The sequence below is a fragment of the Zalophus californianus genome, chromosome 1 (assembly GCF_009762305.2).
Source record: "Zalophus californianus isolate mZalCal1 chromosome 1, mZalCal1.pri.v2, whole genome shotgun sequence".
Classification (NCBI taxonomy): domain Eukaryota; kingdom Metazoa; phylum Chordata; class Mammalia; order Carnivora; family Otariidae; genus Zalophus; species Zalophus californianus.
The window spans coordinates 201,326,100-201,347,572 of record NC_045595.1 but is presented as its reverse complement, the minus strand read 5'-3'; the positions used below and the strand labels follow the sequence as shown (position 1 = coordinate 201,347,572).

The 21,473-nt window shown below is 38.8% G+C and overlaps 2 protein-coding genes and 1 pseudogene across 2 annotated transcripts; all 3 read right to left on the bottom strand.

Moving 5' to 3' along the window:
* Nucleotides 1–994: 994 nt before the first annotated feature.
* On the bottom strand, nt 995–4,584 carry LOC113915841 (annotated as a pseudogene).
* Nucleotides 4,585–5,576: 992 nt separating this feature from the next.
* Nucleotides 5,577–6,089, bottom strand: LOC113918249 (keratin-associated protein 13-1-like). Its single transcript, XM_027586529.1, has one exon. It carries the CDS (start codon nt 6,072–6,074, stop codon nt 5,577–5,579), a length of 498 nt encoding a protein of 165 aa, XP_027442330.1. The 5' UTR covers nt 6,075–6,089.
* A 6,526-nt stretch (nt 6,090–12,615) lies between these two features.
* On the bottom strand, nt 12,616–13,089 carry LOC118355999 (keratin-associated protein 13-1-like). The gene has a single exon (XM_035722103.1). It carries the CDS (start codon nt 13,087–13,089, stop codon nt 12,616–12,618), a length of 474 nt encoding a protein of 157 aa, XP_035577996.1.
* Between the last annotated feature and the right edge of the window lie 8,384 nt (nt 13,090–21,473).

Genomic DNA, 21,473 nt, shown 5'->3' with positions numbered 1-21,473 from the left:
TGCTTTTTGTTTTCACCTATATTTAGTTTGAGCTTTAGTAAAACATTGATAGGGAATCACATACATTCTTCCCAATAAGAATATCTTTCCATACATATAAAAAAGTGAATTATGTTGGACATTCATCAGTCGATGTGTGAGTCTGGCCAATTTTAATCAGATTTGGGTAAACTCATTAGAATTCATTTAAGGCTCATACATATTTTTTAAACTGGCATTTTAGTTTTTCTCTCATTGATTATATTAACCATGCAAATCTGAATGTTATTCTTGTTCATGAAATTCCTGAAGAATCTGTCAACTTCAGTCACATTCCCTCTGTCCACATAGATAAAACCCATGTTTTTTGAAGTACTCAAAATATATCCTAATTCTCAGACCATCATTCATAAAATTCTAAAACTAAAAAATATGGATGTCCAATAACTACAGTTTGAATGAGAAAAATATCCATAATCTGAAGAAATTAGATCAAATTCACAAGGTTTTAGACTTCCAAAATTTACTATGAGATGCATATTGAGCTTTTATTAAACCTGTAAATCAAACTTAACACAAACTCTGCTCAATAATATATAAAAAATAACATAAAAATATTTCAATCAGAATAAATTAGTTTATTGGATTATAATCATTTAACTTTTTATCCATTTGGGGCAGATAATAAATTAGCATGAACTTCATCCATAATGAGTTAAGTCATTAAATTAAAAGGATGCAAAAATCAGTCTGTTAGATTATGCTTGATAGAAATTGGATAAGGAACTGGTGATCAAAGACTAAGATAGTTGTCACTGGAAATAATGAGCATGATGGAACTCTGGGTAGACGTTTTGATCACTTTGCATAAATGTACTAGAACTCAACAAGTTGATTAGCAGAAGCCAGATACATAGGTAGGTTGGCACCAAGATGGCTGGAGGCTAACAGAAGTGAAGTCAGTTGGGTGGCAGAAGCTGGATCCACAGCTCAGGAAAGAGAAACCACGGACTCCTTAACCTAAGGGTCTAAAACCACTGGATCCACAGCCCAGTGAGTAGCAGCTACTAGATCCATAATCCAGAGAGAAGACACTTGCTGGACCCATAGATATGATATAAATTGATTTGCAGGGACTGCAGATCATGGAGATCCTTGGGCAGTAGCAAGATGTCTGACAGGGGCTGGATACCACACAGGATGCCTGGCAGCTGGTGGGCTCACATCAGGTCTCCTGACAGCCGCTGTGGAGAGAGAAGCCCAGCTGGCAGGTGCTGGGAGAGCAGAAGTCAATGCTGTAGACTAGGTTGTTGGGGTAAGAAGAGCCATAGGAGGAGCCTGGGTAGGTAGCTCAGGACCTCCCTCCCCCAAGGGCCTGGGAAAATAAGTTTCTAGAGCAGTAGCTGTGGGACACGTTGACAGGAGATATGAGTTCAGATTAGTCACAATGAGAAAATTCTGAAGTTTAAGATGATTTTGTGCACTGGGTATTTTATATACTCATCAGATGGTGCAGCACAATATAGGTACAGTCCTCTCATATCATCTTCACACCCTCTTCTGCATTTGTGTAATTCATTAACCTCTGTCATTGCAGTTGACTAGCTTCGTACCTATTGTACTTACGGGTACAATGGGTACAATGATCATTCCTATCTCAGAAATTCCAGAACAATTTGTCAGTAATCCTCAACCTATTATGCCCAGGAAAGCCCCTTCTTTTCCCCCTGGCTAGGACTCCATGTATATCTATTCCTGCTTTGCTCGGGAATTCTTTCTGTCACTTTTCTACTATGTCAAGTGATAAGTGACATAGCTTTATTTTTTATAAGGATACTTCTAATGATTGATTCTACTTGTCACCACTCATTTACATTCTCCAAATTTATTTTTCATCTATCACATAGTATTATACAGTACTTCTCACATCCAAATGGAGGGAAGAAAAATAACACATAATGGGAAGTGGCTAAAAATAGGAAGGAACCAGACAAACATTTAAAGGCAAAAGACAATTGAGATGGAGTCACAAGAAGAGGTTGACTCAGGCCATATGAAGAGGGAGAAGGAGTGATGGTGACAATGTGGGAATCTGGAAAAAGGGAATGAAGAAACAGGGATTTCAAGTGTCTCTTCTACCTACTTTTAGCCTATGGAACTTTTCATCTAAATGCCATTTAAGGGGCACCTGTGTGGCTCAGTTGGTTAAGCATCTGCCTTTGGTTCGGCTCATGATCCCAGGGTCCTGGGATGGAGCCCAACATCAGGTTCTCTGCTCAGCGGGGAGCCTCCTTCTCCCTCTTCCTCTGCCTGCTGCTCCCCCTGCTTGTGCTCTCTCTCTCTCTCTCTGCCAAATAAATAAATAACATCTTTAAAAAATGCCATTTAAAATATTATTAATGTATTTTTACATATTTTCATTCACATTGTCCAAATTTTAAAAGAACCTGGGGCCTGCCTCCTAGAACAACTCAGGCTCTCCACTGCTCAGATTGAATGAGTTTTGTGCATTTCCAAAGTCAGTTCCTTTCCTGTAATTTCCTCCAAAATATTAAATAAGGGTGCTGGGTGGCTCGGTCAGTTTAAGTATCGACTCTTGATTTCAGCTCAGGTCATGATTTCTGGGTCGTGAGATCGAGTGCCCTGTCAGGCTCCATGCTGAGTGTAGAATCTGCTTAAGATTTTCCTCTGGGGGCACCTGGGTGGCTCAGATGGTTAAGTGTCTGCCTTCCGCTCAGGTCATGATCCCAGAGTCCTGGGATTGAGCCCCGCGTTGGGCTCCCTGCTTGGTGGGAGCCTGCTTCTTCCTCTCCCTCTACTGTTCCCCCTGTTTGTACTCTCTCACGCTCTCTGTCAAATAAACAAATAAAATCTTAAAAAAAAAAAACAGATTCTTCCTCTGTATCTCCCTCTGCCCCTCCCCCACACTCTCCCTCTCCTCTCTCAAAAAAAAAATACATATATAAAATAACCCTCTTTTATCACCCTTATTCTTCATTTTATTTTTCTTTTGAATAATATAATAACTGGGTATTAATTTCCAATGGGTTTACTATTCAGATAAATTTACACTGACATAAATACTAACAGATTTTTTGGGGGGCTGAAGGAAAATAATCATAGGTGGAAACAACAAATTCCAAGAAAGAATAGAGAGACTATTTGCCAGTTGTATTATCCAGGAAGCAGGCACTGAGACACTGATAGAAGAACGAAAAGTTTGCAAGAGAGTAGCACCTGTGAATGAAAAAAGCCATTCTACCACCTTGTTCAGTCACTGACCATGGGTCAGGAGCTGTCATGAGAAAAGCCTGACCTTGCCTTGAAAGCTGAGGGAGAGCCCAAAGAAGCCAACAGAGAAACCTGTCAGCTGGCCTCACTTGTCAGCCAGACAGCCATTCCTTTTGTGAAGTGATGTGATGTGTGTTCCAGTGCAGATCTGTACCTGTCACAGTCCATTGGTTGCATCTTCAGGGTTAACTTGTCAGGAAAGAGATTCTCCATGGCTGTGGTAGAGCTCTATTCCTGAGGGGAAATATAAAAGGGCAAAGCCATGGCATGAAACACGGTCTCTGTCACTGCATTTGGTCTTGGAGCTGCAGCTGATGCTCACCATCTCCCTCACTCACTATCCATTAGAAATTTGTCTCACCCTTAGTTACCACCTCTGGTGGTCATGGTGGATTTCTTGGTGGTATTACCCAAGCCTTATTCCTAAGAAGTGTGAATCCTGATAATTGTACCTTTTTCTTGCTAGAGTTGCTGCATTTGACAAGTCATGTCCACAGTTGGATGGGAGGTTCCAAGAGCCACCCAAGGAGACCAACTGAGCTTCCCACGTATTCCCTCTTCCCTCATTGTGTAACAGTAACCCAACTACTTTCTACTAATCAGGATCAACTCCTCTTGCATAGATGACAACTCTCTTTTTGGCTGTTCGTACCTGAATAAAAGGAGCCCAAAGTGCTCAGGCAGCAGCCATAGCTGTAGTTTAATGAGACCCTTGATGTGTTCCTCAGCAAGTCTGCCTTTGGGAACTGGGCCTCTATCCTTGAAAATTCCAGCTGCAGAATAGGAAGCACAAAGTTCTTAAATGGGTCTTTGAAGTAATAGTAGGTAGATATTTGCAGCCCAATCTTTTGAGGATATTGCCTCCATGCTAACACTTCAACTTTGTAGTCAGCAGGCCAATCCAATGCACCATCAGGCAGGGAGCTTCAGGGTGGTGTGGTTTTTGATAAAACCTGTGGATCTCACTTACACTGTCTCTACTGTGAAGTGGATTTCCTGTGTGGATGCTACATTGTGAACAATCCCATGCTGATAGATCAAGCTATTCATTAACTCCTGAATAATGGTGCTGCTGAGGTAAGCATTAAAAGCAAACTCTTACACTGACTACGTATCTATACATTGGAGAATGAACACTGATCTTTCCGGAGCAGAAGAGGACCGTGTTCAACTTACAACCAAGCAGCCAGTTGGTCTTCTTGAGGACTAATGCCATACTGGGAGTTTAACATTAGCCTCCATTGCCAAGATTGGACGTTCACAGGTGGCAGTTATATCAGCCTTGTCAGTAGGAGCTGATGCTGCCTGAACCATTCATAGCCTCTGTGGTCCCTTGTTCATCTTGTCATCTTATCATCTTGTAGGGATTGCTGATGAAGGTAAGCTTACATCAACTGGCAGAGTCATTTTGTTTACTTGATTGTTTCATTCCTCTTTCATGGTGGACGCGTTCTGGTGGGCACTGAAAGGAAATACAGATCTTCACATTTTGTGCCCACTGCATGTGTCTATCCATACATTTCCACACCAGATTTCTTTGTATCAATATTCTAACATTCTCCTTTCCAGGTCCCTAACTAGCTGATCAGGTCAGTTGCCACTGTCCAGGAATTTAGATGTATCAGATGTGTTTTTTCCTTTTGTCAGCAAAAGTCAAGGTCCCACATCCTTTGGAGGAAATATGCTCTATATTTCTCCTGAGATTATTATTCATATAAAGTTTATGCATGAAAAAAGGATTCAGAAAAAAAGTTTTAAAGAAAGAAATGTCTAAAGCCCAAAATAAATTAGTTCAAATTCACCAATCTATTAGATTTCCCAAGTTTGTTCCCAGAGACATAATAAATATTAACTTGAAACCCCCCCAAAAAAAACAAAAGAAAAAAAATTACCCAGTTGAAACTAACAAAATTAACAGAATATTTGGAAGCCAGAATGAATGAGTTTATTACACTATATTCATTTAGGTTTTCATCTCTCTTGTGAATAAAATGTAGGAACACGAATCCCATTAATTCATTAACTCTAGTTCATGTTTATTAACATAAATTCCATTAATTGATCTCACAATTTATTTCATTAATTCCACTAATTCTATAAATTCATCCAATAAAATTAGTCATTAAGTTCAGTATATGTTAGAGATTTTGGCCTTTTTTTGGCCAGCACGCTGTGGCTGGAAAAAAAAAGGTGATTGGAGAGTTTTTCTTGAACATCACGAAGATGATAAACTCTGTGTTTAGAGGTTAGACACATTGCTCTAAAGGTCAGGATCCTCAACAAGTTGGTGTATAGAAGCCAGATCCTCAGGTTGGTCTATAACACGATGACTGGCAGCTTCTGGAAGTGAAGTAGGTTGGGCGGCAGAATCTGGATCCATAGCCCAGAGAAGGGAAGCCATAGACTCCATAACCCAGTGATCTGAAGCCCTGGGATCCACAACCTAGTGAGTAGCAGCTTCTAGATCCATAGCCCAGGGAACGGCAGCTGCTGGACCCAATGCCCACAGACCCAGAGCAAGTCGTCTGGCAAGGACTGCAGAGCGTGGAGGTCCTCGGGCGGTGGCAGGACATCTGGCAGGGGCTGGACGCCACACGGGATGTCTGGCAGCTGGTGGGCTCACAGCAGGTCTCCTGACAGCCACTGGGGAGAGAGGATCCCAGCTGGCAGGTGCTGGGAGAGCAGAGGTCAGTGCGGTAGACCAGGTTGCTGGGGCAGGAAGAGCCACAGAAGGAGCTTGGGGATCGCAGGTATGCCCCAAGGGAGCGGGAGGAGTAGTTTCCAGAGCGGCAGCTGTAAGACATGTTGGCAGGAGATGTGAGTTCAGCTGAGTAACAGCAAGAAGATTCTGAGGTTGAATGTCACCTCCTGCACTGGGGCACTTTTATACTCTCAACCATGGGTGTGGCATTTTTTACAGTCGTCTTTCCCACACTTGGAATCTCTCATTTCCATATGTGTAATTCAATGATATTTTCTGTAATTGCTGGTGATTCCTTCCATCTCATATTTATAGGAGAATTCATCATGTTGTTATAGCACCAAGCCAACGAACTATTCCAAAGTCAGAAATGCTATGACTGTATGACATTAATGCCAGCTAATCAGGGCCAGAAAAGCCCCTACCCTTCTCCTTGGCTGAGACTCATTGTGCCTTTTCCCATACACTGGCTGCGGAATGCTTAGATCTAAAGGCGGGGATTAAGGTTAAGTCACTTTTTTTTTCTCCCTCAGTGGAATAGAGGCACCCTATTTTGTCACCAATGATTTTCTTTCTGTAAATTTATTTCATCCCTTAAAGTTAGTTTTCATATATTACATTATTACATATTGCCCCTCAAATCCAATAGAAAGGGGAAAATAGATAATATAAATTGATTGAGAAATATGGTGGATCACAGAGATAAATCAGGACAGATGTTTAAAGGCAAAATGACTAAGCAAGACTAATTTGAAAAAGAGTCTCAGTGGATACCGATTTATACACATGCAAAAAATTCCAAAGAGTCGAATACTCTTGAGGTGTGGGAAGAAAGCTAGTGACACGATGGATCTTTCCATCTGTGTGTAATTCCAATAAAAATGGGTTCTAGATCAATATACTTTATAGCTTTTCATATACACATTGTCCCTTTTATCATCTGTCCTTACAGTGTGTCCAGTGATCCTGCTCTCCTAGAACAATTCTTATCACACAGGACCTTCTGGTCATTTTTATCTTTAGATTCTTTCAAAGAATTGTTTCCTTCATTACAAAAACATTTTTTCCCTACTTCAGTTCCTCAAGATTATTTTTCCATTGTAAAATATCCAAATATCCAAATACTGTCTTTTATAGAGCTCTCCATGTCAAGCAAACCTAGGCTAAAATGAATACTGAAGTGTTTTCTCCAGTTAGGAAGGCAATTACCTCAAAGGGGAAGTTGTAATTGCAGGAGGTGATAAAAAAGATGGAACTATAAGTGAATTGTCTGAATACTCATTGTGCATAATACTAATAAAGTGGTTTGCGGTTCTTAATAAATAGGTAGAAGTAAATAGTAATTAAAGTGATCATTAAAATCTTTTGAAAGCTTACTAAAAAATTTAAAAATGATAATAACCTAAAAGGGTAAAATTATAGCTTTAATCATTTTATTATCCCTCCCAAAAGTATGAAAATTTACTATTACAAATAGTAAATGTGTAAGTAGAAATCTGAAAGTATCAATAATTAAATTAAATATAGTGGACTGAATAATCCTTATTGAAGACTTAGAATATCAGACTGGACTAGAAACCCAAGCTATTTCCTACTTAAAATAGATTTTCTTAAATATAAGGAAACAGAGAAGGGAGAGAGTAAAAAGATACATCAGACAAAAGAAACAAACAAAAATGCTACTTCTGTTTTACTAACTTCAAAGTTTGCTGTATGATAACATGTAAAGCATCATGTTATTAGATGTAATACAAGATATTCCCTAACAATCATTCTGTCAGCCTTCCAGGATGATATCCATGATTTTGTGATTCATTTAGAGGCCAACACCATACCACCCAGCAGAGTAGCCACTAGCCACATATATCAAGTTCAATTTATATCATTTAAAATTAAGTTAAATTAAAATTTGGTTCCTCAGTCACGTTAGCCACATTCCATGTGCCCAATAGATACATGTGGCTGATGGATACCATATATTGGAAAATGCAGATAAAAAGATTTTCGGCAACACAGGAAGTTCTATTGGACATTGCTGCCTTAGAGTTCACAGCATGCTTTGTTGACTTGCTAATAGAAATGAATACTTTTACTATTTCCGGTCCAGTGCAAGAATGTCAGAAATCTTAAGGTCAATTATTTTTACCCCAATTCATGTACTATGTTAGGATTTTCTGTATTGTAATTTCGTGTATGCTTATGTATATTCATATATATTTGCCTCCATGTTTTTATGACCAAAATTTGCTTAAATTTATCATATATATAAATATATATAATATATATGTATATTTCTTTTGTTTACTCTTCATTTCTTCTTACATCTTTTTTTGTATGTTCTGAGATTATTTTGTTTCTGACTATATATAACTTTTATTATATATTTTAGTGTTGGAAGCCTAGTAACACATTCTTTACAGGTTTGATTGTCTGAAAATGTCTATATTTCTCCTTCTTTTTTTTTTTTTTTGAGAGAGAGAGAGTGGGGGGGCAGAGGGAGAGAGAGAGAGAGAGAGAATCTCAAGCAGTCTCCATGCCCAGCACAGAGCCCAACTATGGGCTTGATCCCACGACCTTGAGATCATGACCTAAGCCAAAATCAAGAGTCAGATGCTCAGCTGAGCCACCCAGGCGCCCCTCTCCTTCATTTTTCAAACAAAGACTCATTAGTCAAGGACTCTAAAGTTTTCTTTCTTCAGAAATTTGAGGATCTTTAATTTTCTTTCTACTTTCCTTTTTTCTGTTTAGAATTCAGCTGTCAATCTTACTGTTGCTTTTTTTAAGGTAACTTGCATTTTCTTTCCCTTTGGTTGCTTTAAAATTTTCTCTTCTTTTTTGTTTATCGGTTTGACTCCAAGGTATTCTCTTTATTTGTTAGTTTAAATATGTTCTCCAGAACAATCTCTAATTGTCTCTCCAGCTATGTCTAATTTCTTTTCAATCCATTCAACAATTCTACATTTAACTTATTGCATTTTTCAATTTTAGAATTTCTATTTGGTTCTTTTAATTTTTTTTCTTTTTTTTAGAGAGCGAGCCTGAGTGGGGGTGGGGGGAAAGGGCAGAGGGAGAGGGAGAATCTTAAGCAGGCTCCACACCTAGCATGGAGCCTGATGTAGGTCTTGATCTCATGACCCTGAGATCATGACCTGAGCCCAAATCAAGAGTTGGACACTTAACTGACTGAGCCACCCAAGCACCCCTCTACTTGGTTCTTTTAATATGTTTCTCTCTTTCTTAAAATTTTAAATCTATCTTTTTATTTCCTAAAATGAATTCTACTATCTGATATATTTTGGATTTAGTCATTTCTTAACTTCTTGAAGTCTAGGAAATTTCCCTAGGATATCAGACGATCTATGTCTACATCATCTATGTGTATCATCTATATACTCATTTATATCTGTGTAAAACTATATCCACAATTATATCTATACCTCTAAGTCTATGTCTGCATTTATAATTTATATGTATCTATGAAAAGAAATAATTTAAGGTCACCTCTATACCATGCTAAATTTTTTTGTAGTTTGAAGTTTTTATTTAAATTCCAATTAGTTAACATATAGTGTGATGTTAGTTTCTGGTGTACATTACAGTGATTCAACACTTCCATACAACCTCAGGTACTCATCACAACAAGTGCACTCCTTAATCCCCATCACCTGTTTAACCCATCCCCCTCACCACCTCCCCTCCAGCAACCCTCAGTTTGGGTTTTGTATAGTTAAGAGTCTGTTTTATGGCTTCCCTCTCTCTCTCTCTCTCCCCCCACCATGTTCATCTGGTTTGTTTCTTAAATTCCACATATGAGTAAAATCCTGTGGTATTCGTCTTTCTCTGACTGACTTCTTTTGCTTGCATGCCACAACTTCTTTATCCATTCATCAGTTGATGGACATTTGGGCTCTTTTCATAATTTGGCTGTTGTTGATAATGCTGCTATAAATATTGGGGTGCATGTATCCCTTCAAATCTGTATTTTTATATCCTTTGGGTAAATACCTAGTAGTGCAATTGCTGGATCATAGGGTAGCTCTATTTTTAATTTTTTGATACTGTTTTCCAGAGTGGCGACTCCAGTTTGTGTACCGTGCAAATCTAATCGAGCATTGAAATGATTGGGAACTTAATTTCAGTTCATAGGAAGGGGTAAATATTGAAGTTTCAGCCTAGTCCTAAGGTGTGGTTCAGAGTCACAATTTTGGTCAAAATCATTGGAAATTTCTAACTTTCAGTTTTGGTTACCTGAGCTCATGAGTCTCATCAGCCTCCCTTTTGGATTCAGCAATATCCCTAATTGAAAAGTAGTCACAAATTCTATGACTTTGTTGTTGTCGTTGTTGTTGTTTTTAAAACCTCCCTGACACTTTGGCCCTGGTAACTTCTGGACATTTTCACATATATTTTCTTTGTCTAAATTTTCTAGACAAAAATATTGGTTCCAAGTATTTTTTTTTTCATTTGTAAGTATATCAATTTTTATCTTATTCCCCCCCTTAGGAATAAGCTTAAAATTCATAACCAAACCTAGATGAAAGATTTATCTTATAATTATGAAAAAGTGGCTAGAATAGGTGAGAGATAGAGTAGGAGTGTCCAATCACAAAATTATTTATTTTATTTTTAAGATTTATTTATTTATTTTAGAGAGAGAGAGAAAAAGTGTGGGGGGGGGCAGAGTGAGAGAGAATCTTAAGCAGACTACAAGCTAAGTGTGGGGCCCAACCTGGGGCTTGATCTCATGACCCTGAGATCATGATCTGAGCCAAAACCAAGAATCAAGTCTTGACTGTGCCACACAGGCACCCCACAAAACTATTCTAGTAGTTTGAATGGAAGATGGTGGAAACAAGAATTATTGCAAATTAAAATATAATACCTCTAAGAAAATAAATAAAAGGTAATACCTCTAAATGATGGAAGAACAGTTACTCATTAACTATTTTTTTATAAAGATTATTTTTTATTTATTTATTTGAGAGAGAGAATGAGAGATACAGAGCACGAGAGGGAAGAGGGTCAGAGGGAGAAGCAGACTCCCTGCTGAGCAGGGAGCCCGATGTGGGACTCGATCCCGGGACTCCAGGAGCATGGCCTGACCTGAAGGCAGTCGCTTAACCAACTGAGCCACCCAGGCTCCCACTCATTAACTATTTTTAGCCATGTTTATCATTGTCACACCATATAAAATATCCTTCAATTGTAAGTTAACCAAATTTCCCGTCATTCCTTCAATGTAAAAGTAATTTTCAGTCTTTTCTACTCTGCTTATTTTATTTCATCTTCCCAGATTTCCCTTTTGCCCCTTCTAGTACTCCTATGTCTTTGCAATTCTAAATAAACTTCACCTTTTAAGATGCCATGGGACAGGTATTCCTTAGAAATTCCTTATTCCTTCTGTGTCTCCCTTTTCTTACACTTAACATAACAAATTTATAATGAGTATCTTTCTCTAAGGACTGTTGTATAGCCTAAAGAAATAAGGCTTAGGGACATTTATTGAACATGTGTTAACTCTTTTTGTTGTCAGTTTTAAGTTCCTTATCAAAATCTATCTATTTTCGCTCTTTGCTATCCCTGAAAATACTTTGCCTGAGAAAACAGAGAATATTATAATGGAAAAGAGAAGTAATATTTCCCCATTTTTTAAAGATACGCATTAAATCATCACTCCTGATGGTATCAAATGCTAATTATATTTTAGTTTGAAACATGAGTAAAAACCAAGGTGGAAATCATCCTTATGATTTTAGATTCTTCACTCAAATTTTATGGTATTGCTCATTACACATATGTAGATAAGATCATATTGAATACTCATCAGTGAGATGCAGGTGTTTATCACTTTTACTAAGAAATAGTGGGTGACTTCAAGCAAAGTTACTTAAAATTCATCCATAATCATGTTCATTTGTCTTCTGTTTAATTTTTCTTTTCATGTATAAGCCTGACCATATAAATGTAAATATTATTTTTATTCCCTGCATTTCTTATGTAACTTTCAACTAGTCTGCTACGTTATGCCTGTTGGCATTCCCACGTCTTGTGAGGGAATTAATTTAATTCCTGGATCTGAGATTTCAATTCATTAAAGTCTATACACTTAAACAATAGTCTTCTACTACTTATAGTTTGAGTAAGAAAAATATCTGAGGTCCCTCAAAGTTCAAATCCCCAATTTCTTAGGATTTCAAAATCTCTTTCCAGGTGCATATTGATCTTTTCATAATATCTCCATTATCTATAATAATCAAAAGCATAGTCAATAAAAACTAACAACAATAAACATAGCTGGTTTCAGAACCAATAAATTTATTAGGTTATAATGATTTGGTTTTTCATACAATTTTGGAAGAAAATCCAATAACATGAATTTTATCTCCAATGCAGACTTTAGATTTTATTTTCAGTTAGTACATTAATTATAGAATTTTTCAAATAAAGCCTGTCAGCCAGTATTTGGAGCCAGAGACAAGGTGAGGATTTGATAATCTAAGAATAAGAAGATAGTTCTTCCTGTAGGTGATGGAGATAATAAAGGTTATGAGTAGAGGCATTGGTGAGATTGGACAACAGGATTATAAATTTAATAAGGTTGATCAAAAGAAACCAGATCCACAGGTTGGCCTGTAACAAGAAGTCTAACAGCTCCTAGAAGCCAAGTAGGTTGGATGCCAGAATCTGGATCCATAGCCCAGAGAAGGGAAGCCACAGACTCCAGAACTCATGGATCTGGAGCCCTGGGATCCACAGCCCAGTGAGTAGGAGCTTTTGGATCCATAGCCCAGGGAACGGCAGTTGCTGGACCCAATGCCCACAGACCCAGAGCAAGTCGTCTGGCAAGGACTGCAGAGTGTGGAGGTCCTCGGGCGGTGGCAGGACGTCTGGCACGGGCTGGACACCACACGGGATGTCTGGCAGCTGGTGGACTCACAGCAGTTCTCCTGACAGCCACTGGGGAGAGAGGATCCCAGCTGGCAGGTGCTGGGAGAGCATAGATCAGTGCGGTAAACGAGGTTGCTGGGGCAGGAAGAGCCACAGGAGGAGCTTGGGGAGCGCAGGTATGCCCCAAAGGAGCGGGAGGAGTATTTTCCAGAGCAGCAGTTGTAAGACATGTTGGCAGGAGATGTGAGTTCAGCTTAGTGACAGCGAGAAGATTCTGTGTTTGAATATCTTACTCCTCAAGTGAGGCATTTATATACTCTCAGCAATGGGTGTGGCACTTCACAATGTCATCTTTTCAAAATTTGGAGTCCTTCATTTGCATACATATAACTCAGTTATCCTTTTTTTGTAATTGGAGTTAACTACCTCTCTTCATCTTATATTTATGGGTTCACTCATTTTGTTTTTATAGCCCCATGTCAATGAAGTAAATCTATGTTACAAATGCTATGACAGTTTGTAATTAATGCCTACTCCATCACGGTCAGGGAAGCCCCTCTGATTTTTCTGGTCATGAAAACATGTGCATGTACATGTGCTCAGCTTTGGCTGAAGAGTGCTTTCTTCCCAGGGGGGAGATTACAATGCATTCATCTCTCTTTTGTGTCAGTGGCTGAGAAGAAGAAATCTGGTCTTGATGAGGAATCTTCTAAATATTGCTCCTACATCAAACCACTGATTCACACTCTAATATAATTTTGCATCTATAACTTACTATTAGCATTCCTTACTATGACCAGTCTAGAGGGCTCTTATAAAAGTAAGCCAAAAAGATTGACAGAGATGATTAGAAGTGGGCATAATCCTGAACAAATATGCTGTAAAAACTTAGTCTTTAGAAAAATGAAATCAAATCTAAAGCAAGAAGAGACCAATATGAACGCATGTGAAGAAAACTAAAATGGGAGATGCTATTGAGATGAGGTGAGGAAACAAGGGACAGTGGTAGAGAGGGACAAGTCTGTCAAGATGTTCTTCTACCCCATTGGACGACTTGTGGATATTCTACTTCTTAGTTCAATCATATAAAAGTTTTTCAAAATGAACTTAAATCATGCCTTTTGTGAAATACATTTATATGCTCAAAACATCCTGGGGTTTATCCTCCCACAACACCTCAAAATTTTGAATGTTATCTGAGTATTTCCAAGGTCATGGCAGATCCTATATTTTTCTCCCTACTTTTGATACATGCTTCTGTCCCAGCTTTCTTACTAGAGGGGTCCAGGTTATGTGAATCCTGAAGTTTATAATTTGGGGGTACTTCTTTAAGAAAAAGAATACAACATTATGAACATAATAGTAGATATAAATATGAATGCTAATTTAGAATAAAACAATATTAACAAGTAAAAACTTATAAGATGACAAAAGACACAAATATCACAAAATTAAGACAATAATATATTATCGTAATCATCACCAACATCTATAACATTTCCTCTATATTTATTGGCTGCATAGTCTTTGATCACTTCTACATATGACAATGATTTTGTCAACGTGATCTTCTGTAGAAAGAACAGAATATATTTCAGTTTTTCTTCTAAGGTTATGAATCAGAAAATACTTAAATTATTTTTGATGACACAGAAACGTTCCTTTCAACATTGTTATTTATTAGTAATGCCACATCTGTAACATCCTGTGTCATTTCTTCTCAGTTGGTGCTTCAATCCTCGGATTATGCATATCTCAGCTTAGTGTCCCTGCTTTATCTCCCCATCCCAGTCTCCTGGCCCTAGAGGTTGTGGACTTGTGTGAGAATCAGCTACAAATGGCTGTGGACCCTCGGTTTTAGTGATCTATTAGGTAGCAGAGTGATGTTTTGGTTTTAATCCTTCTTAAAGTCAAAACTCCCTGAAGTTCTGAGGTTCATCAGGTTGATTCTAGGGTCTAGAGGTAGTACAGGCAGCTTTCTGGATCCACCCATAGCTTCAGAACTACTTCAAGGGCAAATGCCTGACTCTCAGGATACAGCAGCACAACTGGAGCAGTGGGTTCCTCCAGACCTCCCTGAAAGAGTGCAATGGAGCCTTGGAAAAGGTCATACAGAAGAACCCTGAAGAGGACCCTCCCATGGAAACTTCATTAGGTTAAATCTGTCTCTGTCTTTACCTAAGTTGCTCTATCCAAGACACTTGAACATGTGCTGGTGACCTTCTGTCTGAGATATCAGGGACCCACAAAGAGTGCCCAGGTGTCTCTTCAATATACTTTCCATGGAAATGTCTCTGTCCAGAGTTCTAACCTAACTTTCAATAATTGCATTGTGGTGGTTAGTTACTGCTTTTATTATTTGCCTCTGGTCCTCTTTAACACCAAGTTTTTTTTTTTAAAGGAAAATGTCTGATAGATTTATCACATTCTTTGAGTATACTGCTGTCTCCTGCCAATTTGGTGTAACATACACCAAAATTCAACTATGCGGTATCAGGTACTCAGATAGTATAGTGCTGTGGCTTAAGGCATTGAGTTGCAACTCTGATAAAACTACAATACAATTTTACTGTAAATGCTTAAATTAACAACTTTTCCTCAATGTAAGAGTAGGTTTCATTGCAATTTTACAAAAGGAAACACTATACAGGACTTCTGTAAGTCCAAGAAATGATGAAGTAGCTGAATTCACATCAAACAGCTACTTTTAAAAAGTTTATCTTATGATCTTTTAAATTTCTACATTTTTTTCCCTATGGGTTTCTAGCCACTGAGATAAAAGTCCTAGCCCACTCACTGCTGTGAACACCATGCCTTTCTCAAATCACTGTTTTTCAAAGAACTTCTTGGAAATAGTAGTCTTATAACAAATGAGAGTGACTTTTTGCTCACTGGATATAGGACTATTGTTAATCAAAATAATAAAGTCAGCAAAATTTGTCTATAGTGACAGAACCTTCCAGCTGCCCTCACAGGCATACAATGATGGCCTTCTCTTCCTTGTACATCTGACCCTCCTCACGTCAATGTGGTAGTGTTGATTTTAGCTGAAATAACAGATCACAAACCTCCAGGTCCTCTACCAAATCAAGCCCACACAGGTTTGTTCATCACACAAGCATGGACCACCCCCCCACAGGTTTTTTATTAAACTCTAAATTAGTCACCAATATTTAAAAATCAAAAGAATTAATACAAAATATGGATTTCTGACATCTTTTTAAAATTCTGAAAATTTGGTTCTGTTGGGCTCCCTTGCTTGCGGCTGCCTGGAACTCACTATAAGCTACTCCATTCATAGAGGATGTGCTCCCTGAAATTCCCAAGTTCAGCTACTCCTCTTTATTTTATAGTTGTGGGGCCCAATTTCAGTTGTCATTAGTCATCAAGCCCATGCTATTATTTTGTTGTGTTAGTTAATGTCACTATCACAGATTGAGAGGCTTTGGGTTTTAAGAAATTTTGTGAAAACAATCTCCCTGTGCACTTGAAGGATATTTTTACATGTTTAATAGGAAAATATAATGCATCTATGTTGGTGGAATTGGATTATAAAAACACCAATCATGAGACAAATCACAGGTCAACTGCATCACCTCACTTAATGTTTATTATCCTCTGACTTAAAATACTCTACATGCCAGCGGAACGTGACAAGGTTTTTATATACTGGGCAGTGACTTAAATCAGTGGTGTCTTACTTCTGAATATGCAACAGAAGTAACAAAGGGGTCATTTTAGGACATACAAACCAACCAGAAAAGAAATAAACAATTTTAAAAACCAAATGATTGAATTCCTCCCTAGGCTGCCCCACATGTGATTCTGATGTACTACCATGGTTAGATTAAAGGGTTAACACAATTAAATTAAATTAAATATTAAATTAAATTAAATTAAATTAAATAATTAAAGGGTTAACATCTAGCCAGGAGCCCGCAGGAGATACTCATAGCCATGTGACATCATACTACTACATGCCTGACAACTGTAAACACCTTTGCACAGGGATTGTCTTTCCAAGAATATGAAGTACAACATTATAAAGAGAGAAAAGGAAATCTATTTTCTGTTTATAACATCATAATTCTATTGTAATGGACAGTTCCTGCTAATAATATGCTGCATCCTCTCTTCTTGCTACTATGCAGATATAATAGCTGTTACGAATGCTGTTGTTTGGAAACACTGAAGATGGATTTAGTAGCATTAATACCCATCCTGCAAGATGCAGCATCCCAGGGTTTGAACAAAGGCTGTGTGTCACTACCCAGTGACATTGTGCAGATGGCCTCATGATGAGTGGTAATGACTCACTATAAATACAGGAGAGAAGAATAGCAATTGTGACAGACTGTGATAGCTAAATTTGGAAGGCAGAATAAAAACAAATTTTGAGTTAGAAATCAGATGTTAAATGTATGAGCAGAACTAAAATGGTCTGTGGTATATAGTAGGCACTCTATAGACATATGTTGATTGAGTGAAAAGGGACATTGTCTTAATCTTATAAATGTCTTAAATGAAGTAAGTCACCTAGGAAGATTACATAAATATTAACTATTTTTGGTGTGTTCTTTCTTTGATTGACAGCTTAGTGAAGGTTGACTATGTGTATCTAATGGACACAGAAGCTTTTCTACTCAGATGTCATGGGTCAGCTAAGACCCATGGGCTTAAAGTTTTCCAGGTGACATCAAGTCTTGACCTAGTGGAAAGTAGTGAGATGAGGAGAAAGAGCACAGGCTAGCAGATGTGTGTGTGTGTGTGTGTGTGTGTGTGTGTGTGTGTGCGCGCATGCACGTACGCGTGTACCTTCCTCTCTTGCTACTTTGAAGAGGTCTGGCCTCTTCCTGATGCTGGGGTGTCAGCATCTCCCACCTCATTTTTTCTCTCCCCAGCCCTTTGCTGATTAAAGGCACAAGGAGTGGAATAGAGAAGGCAACTCCATATTTACTCTGCATTTCTTCATCTCCAGGGCAGGGGTGCAAGGGGAGGTACCTGAGTGGGCATGGGGAGAAAGCGGGAAAAGGAAAGGTAAAGAGGAGGAAGTTTTTCCAGGGTACTTCCGGATTTTTAGAGGCTTCAAAGTAGAGGGATACTTGAGGTTTCTTTGTCTCCTAGGCTTGTTCACCCTTGTAATTAGGCAGGAGCCCTTGACAGGAAGACAGCCAGATTTTCTCTGGAGGGGACCTTGTTTAGTACTGCTCAGTTGGCTGAGCTCTGTCTCGGTGGATGGCTGGCGGCACAAACATAGCAGAGGTCATGGTTTCCCAGTGTCTGTTGGAAGCCACTGAGAGAGTGCCAACATCTGGGACACCTCCAATCCAGGGTCTTGTTTTGGTTTTCTCACTTACTAGTGGAATAAACTGCTTAACTCCATTTACCCATTTACCCATTTCTGTGCTCAAATCATAGAATTCTATGATGCTGAAATTTGGTTCTGGTGCCCAGAGACTAATGGGCAGTCTCCCTTGCAAGTTCTGCCCCATTCAAAATAGACTAAGGTTTTGATGGGAGGGGTTAAAGACTGTAAAATATAATTTAGCCTGTTTATTCCTCAGGAAGTGTTATACGCAGGGTTCCTTCTTTCTTGCTTGCTACCTCTCTTGACAATAGCTTTTTAACTTATCCTAATACCAGGATTTGATTTATTTTTAGAGATCTGAAATTTAAAACAAACAATGTAATCTTAGGGCATTGTGGAATGGACTATGTGTGATCTCTCAAGATCTTAAACCCTGGTGGATTTAAGTAATACCTATTGAAACATACTTGTTAGAACGCCACCAGCACAGCACGTGGCTGTGGGGAGGGGGCCTTCCCAATTGAGGGGGAAGGTAACGTGGAAGCTCAAAGCCCCTATTCTGCTGTCAGAACGCCTGGGAAGTGAATCCGGGCATTACCTTTCCCAGCACGGTGATCTCCTGCCATTGACTTGAGTTCCCCATGCCCCAACTCTCCTGTTTGTGACATGGGAATAATAATACCTCTCGCATTGGGTTATTATGAGAATTGCATGAGATAAATATATAAGTAAAATACTCACAGTACTGCCTAACAATTAGTAAAGCGTATATGTGAATCTTTGCTCAAATGATCAAAGAAAACCCTTCCCTAGTGCTTCTGAGGTATCAGATTTGAGAATCACAGCTGTAAATATCTTAAATATATTTTTATTGCCTGAGTCATTCTTTTTTTTTTTTATTGCCTGAGTCACTTTTAACAAAAGGGCGAAATGTTTATAACTAAATGAGAAACTTGGGATTTCAAAAAGTACACTTGTTTAAAAATAAGAGAATAGCAACTGCAACCCTCTATAGAAAGCAGAGTTTTAAGCCTTCACACCACAAAGCCTGTGATAGGTGGCCTCCTAACTTCCTGGCTTAACGCCGTGCTCACATGCTGTGCTTCTTACCCTTCTGGAATGTCCCTTTCTTTCCCATCTCCATTCGTCCCTTTCTTCCTTCCCTTTCCTTCGCTTCCCCCATCTTTGTTTCACACACCGTTTATCTTGGTTTAACCTTCTAAACTGACAATACTGCCAAACCAAAGAAATGTTTCCATTTGTCTCATTCATTAAATTTGACTCCCTTCTGTCCTTATTTTCAAGAGTAGTTAAGCCTTTCTATTCATTTCTCTTAAAATGCTTGCCATTTCATTAGTTTTGTTGGTATTTCATTTAATTTTAGATCAGCTGTCTTTGAAGGAAAAGTTTCTAGCTCCCATTTAAAATTCTGGAATCTCAAGGGGCACCAGTGTGGCTCAGTTGGTTAAGCCTCAGACTCTTGGTTTCAGCTCAGGTCATGATCTCAGGGTTGTGAGGTCAAGCCCTCCATGGGGCTCTGCTTGCGATTCTCTCCCACTCCCTTCCCCTCTGCCCTCTCTCACTCACACATGCCTGTGCACGCTCTCTAAAATAAATAAATAAATAACATCTTTAAAAAAACTTTTGGAATCTCCATGTTATAATGTCTTTTTAACCAGCTATTGCCAAAGACAAACAATTTCAAGATGATTTGCCAAAGTGGCCCTGATGAAACTTTGCTCACAACTGTAGCTGTTAGTCTGTTGCTCTTACAGAGTACTTTAGGAATCCTGAGCTTTGTGCGTCCTGTCTTAATCTCCCAGACAGAGTGGACCCAAAAGAAGGGACAACATCTTTCCCACAGTTACTGACTCACAGTGGACTTGAGGTAATGTTTATTAAAAAGATAAATACAGGCATTCTTAGTATTGACTATTATTTTTACTTGTTGACAACTGAAAATACATGATCATCACTTTAAGAACTGAGATTCTGCTGCTTGGCTCCTTAGGACAGGAAATGGAAGAGCATGGTATCTTGTCAGTATGTGACTCTGGGCAGTGGGACATGGCCAGGGCCCTACGGCGTTGCATGTTGATTACTGGATTACTGGCCATGAAAATAGTCACCTCCATCCCATATATGAGAAAGGAATGATCTGTGTCTCTTAAGTAAATGAATAAAACATATTCAGCCATGTCTGTGCAGAGGAAAATCAGTTTCATTTTAATTAGATAGCTGATTAGTTAAACCCCAGAGGACTCTATCAGGTTGTTTTCCTCGCACACCACACCGAATGGAAAGGGTTTATAAAGTTCCTTAGGAGAAAATTCACTGCAATTCTTCATTAAACCCCCCAAAAAACTGAAGTTAGGAGATAGTAATCAAACTCTTTTTTTTCCCTCTTTAATGACTGTTTGTCTTATGAGTTAAATTGTGTCCCTCAAAATTCATATGTTAAAATCCTAAACGCCAGTATTTCAGAATGTGACTTTATTAGAAGTTAGGGTCTTTAGAGAAGCAATCAATTATATAGTGAGGTCATTATGATGGACTGTAATCCAGTAGGACTATTGTCATAAAAAGGGGAAATTTGGGCGCAAAGATGCATAGAAGGAAGGAGATGTTGAGAGACCCAGGGAGAAGATGAGCATCTACAAGCCAAGGGGAGCAGCCTGGAACAGATCCTTCCCTCACTGCCCTTAGAAGGACTCAAGACCTCCAGTATCTTGATCTAGGACTTCCAGCCTCCAGAACTGTAAGACAATGCATTTCTGTTGTTTGAGCACCCAGTCTGTAGCACTTTGTCAAATACATCCTCCATTGGTCAAAAGGGAGTCCTGTCTCCCCAAGAATTGAATTACCACAATGACTGACTACCTTTGCTCATGTCTACCAAGTTTCTGCTGGGCACCAGGGAACCTTCCAGCCATCCTGTGCCCACTTATGAGTTCCCTCCCTCATCGATGGAGGGACTATGGGCTTGAAGGCTGTGGATCTGGGACCTCCCCACCTTTCATGATGAATTGGGCCCCTTTGACTCTCCTGTTGTTTCTCTAGACGAGGTCAGTCACCTTTTTCCTGACCAATGTGTTCAGAGGTCTATAAATCAGCATGTTGCATTTCTAAGATCTCAGGGAATTTTTAAAAAAAACTTTATTGTTAAGAAAGTACTAGATCTTCTAACTCAGGAACCACTTATCCATTCCTAAGAAATGAGACCTTCAAAAGCCATCTTCTGTCATTAACTGAAGCATTTTAATTCACCAATAACCTATGTAACAACTAGAAATCTGCAAGTTGTTA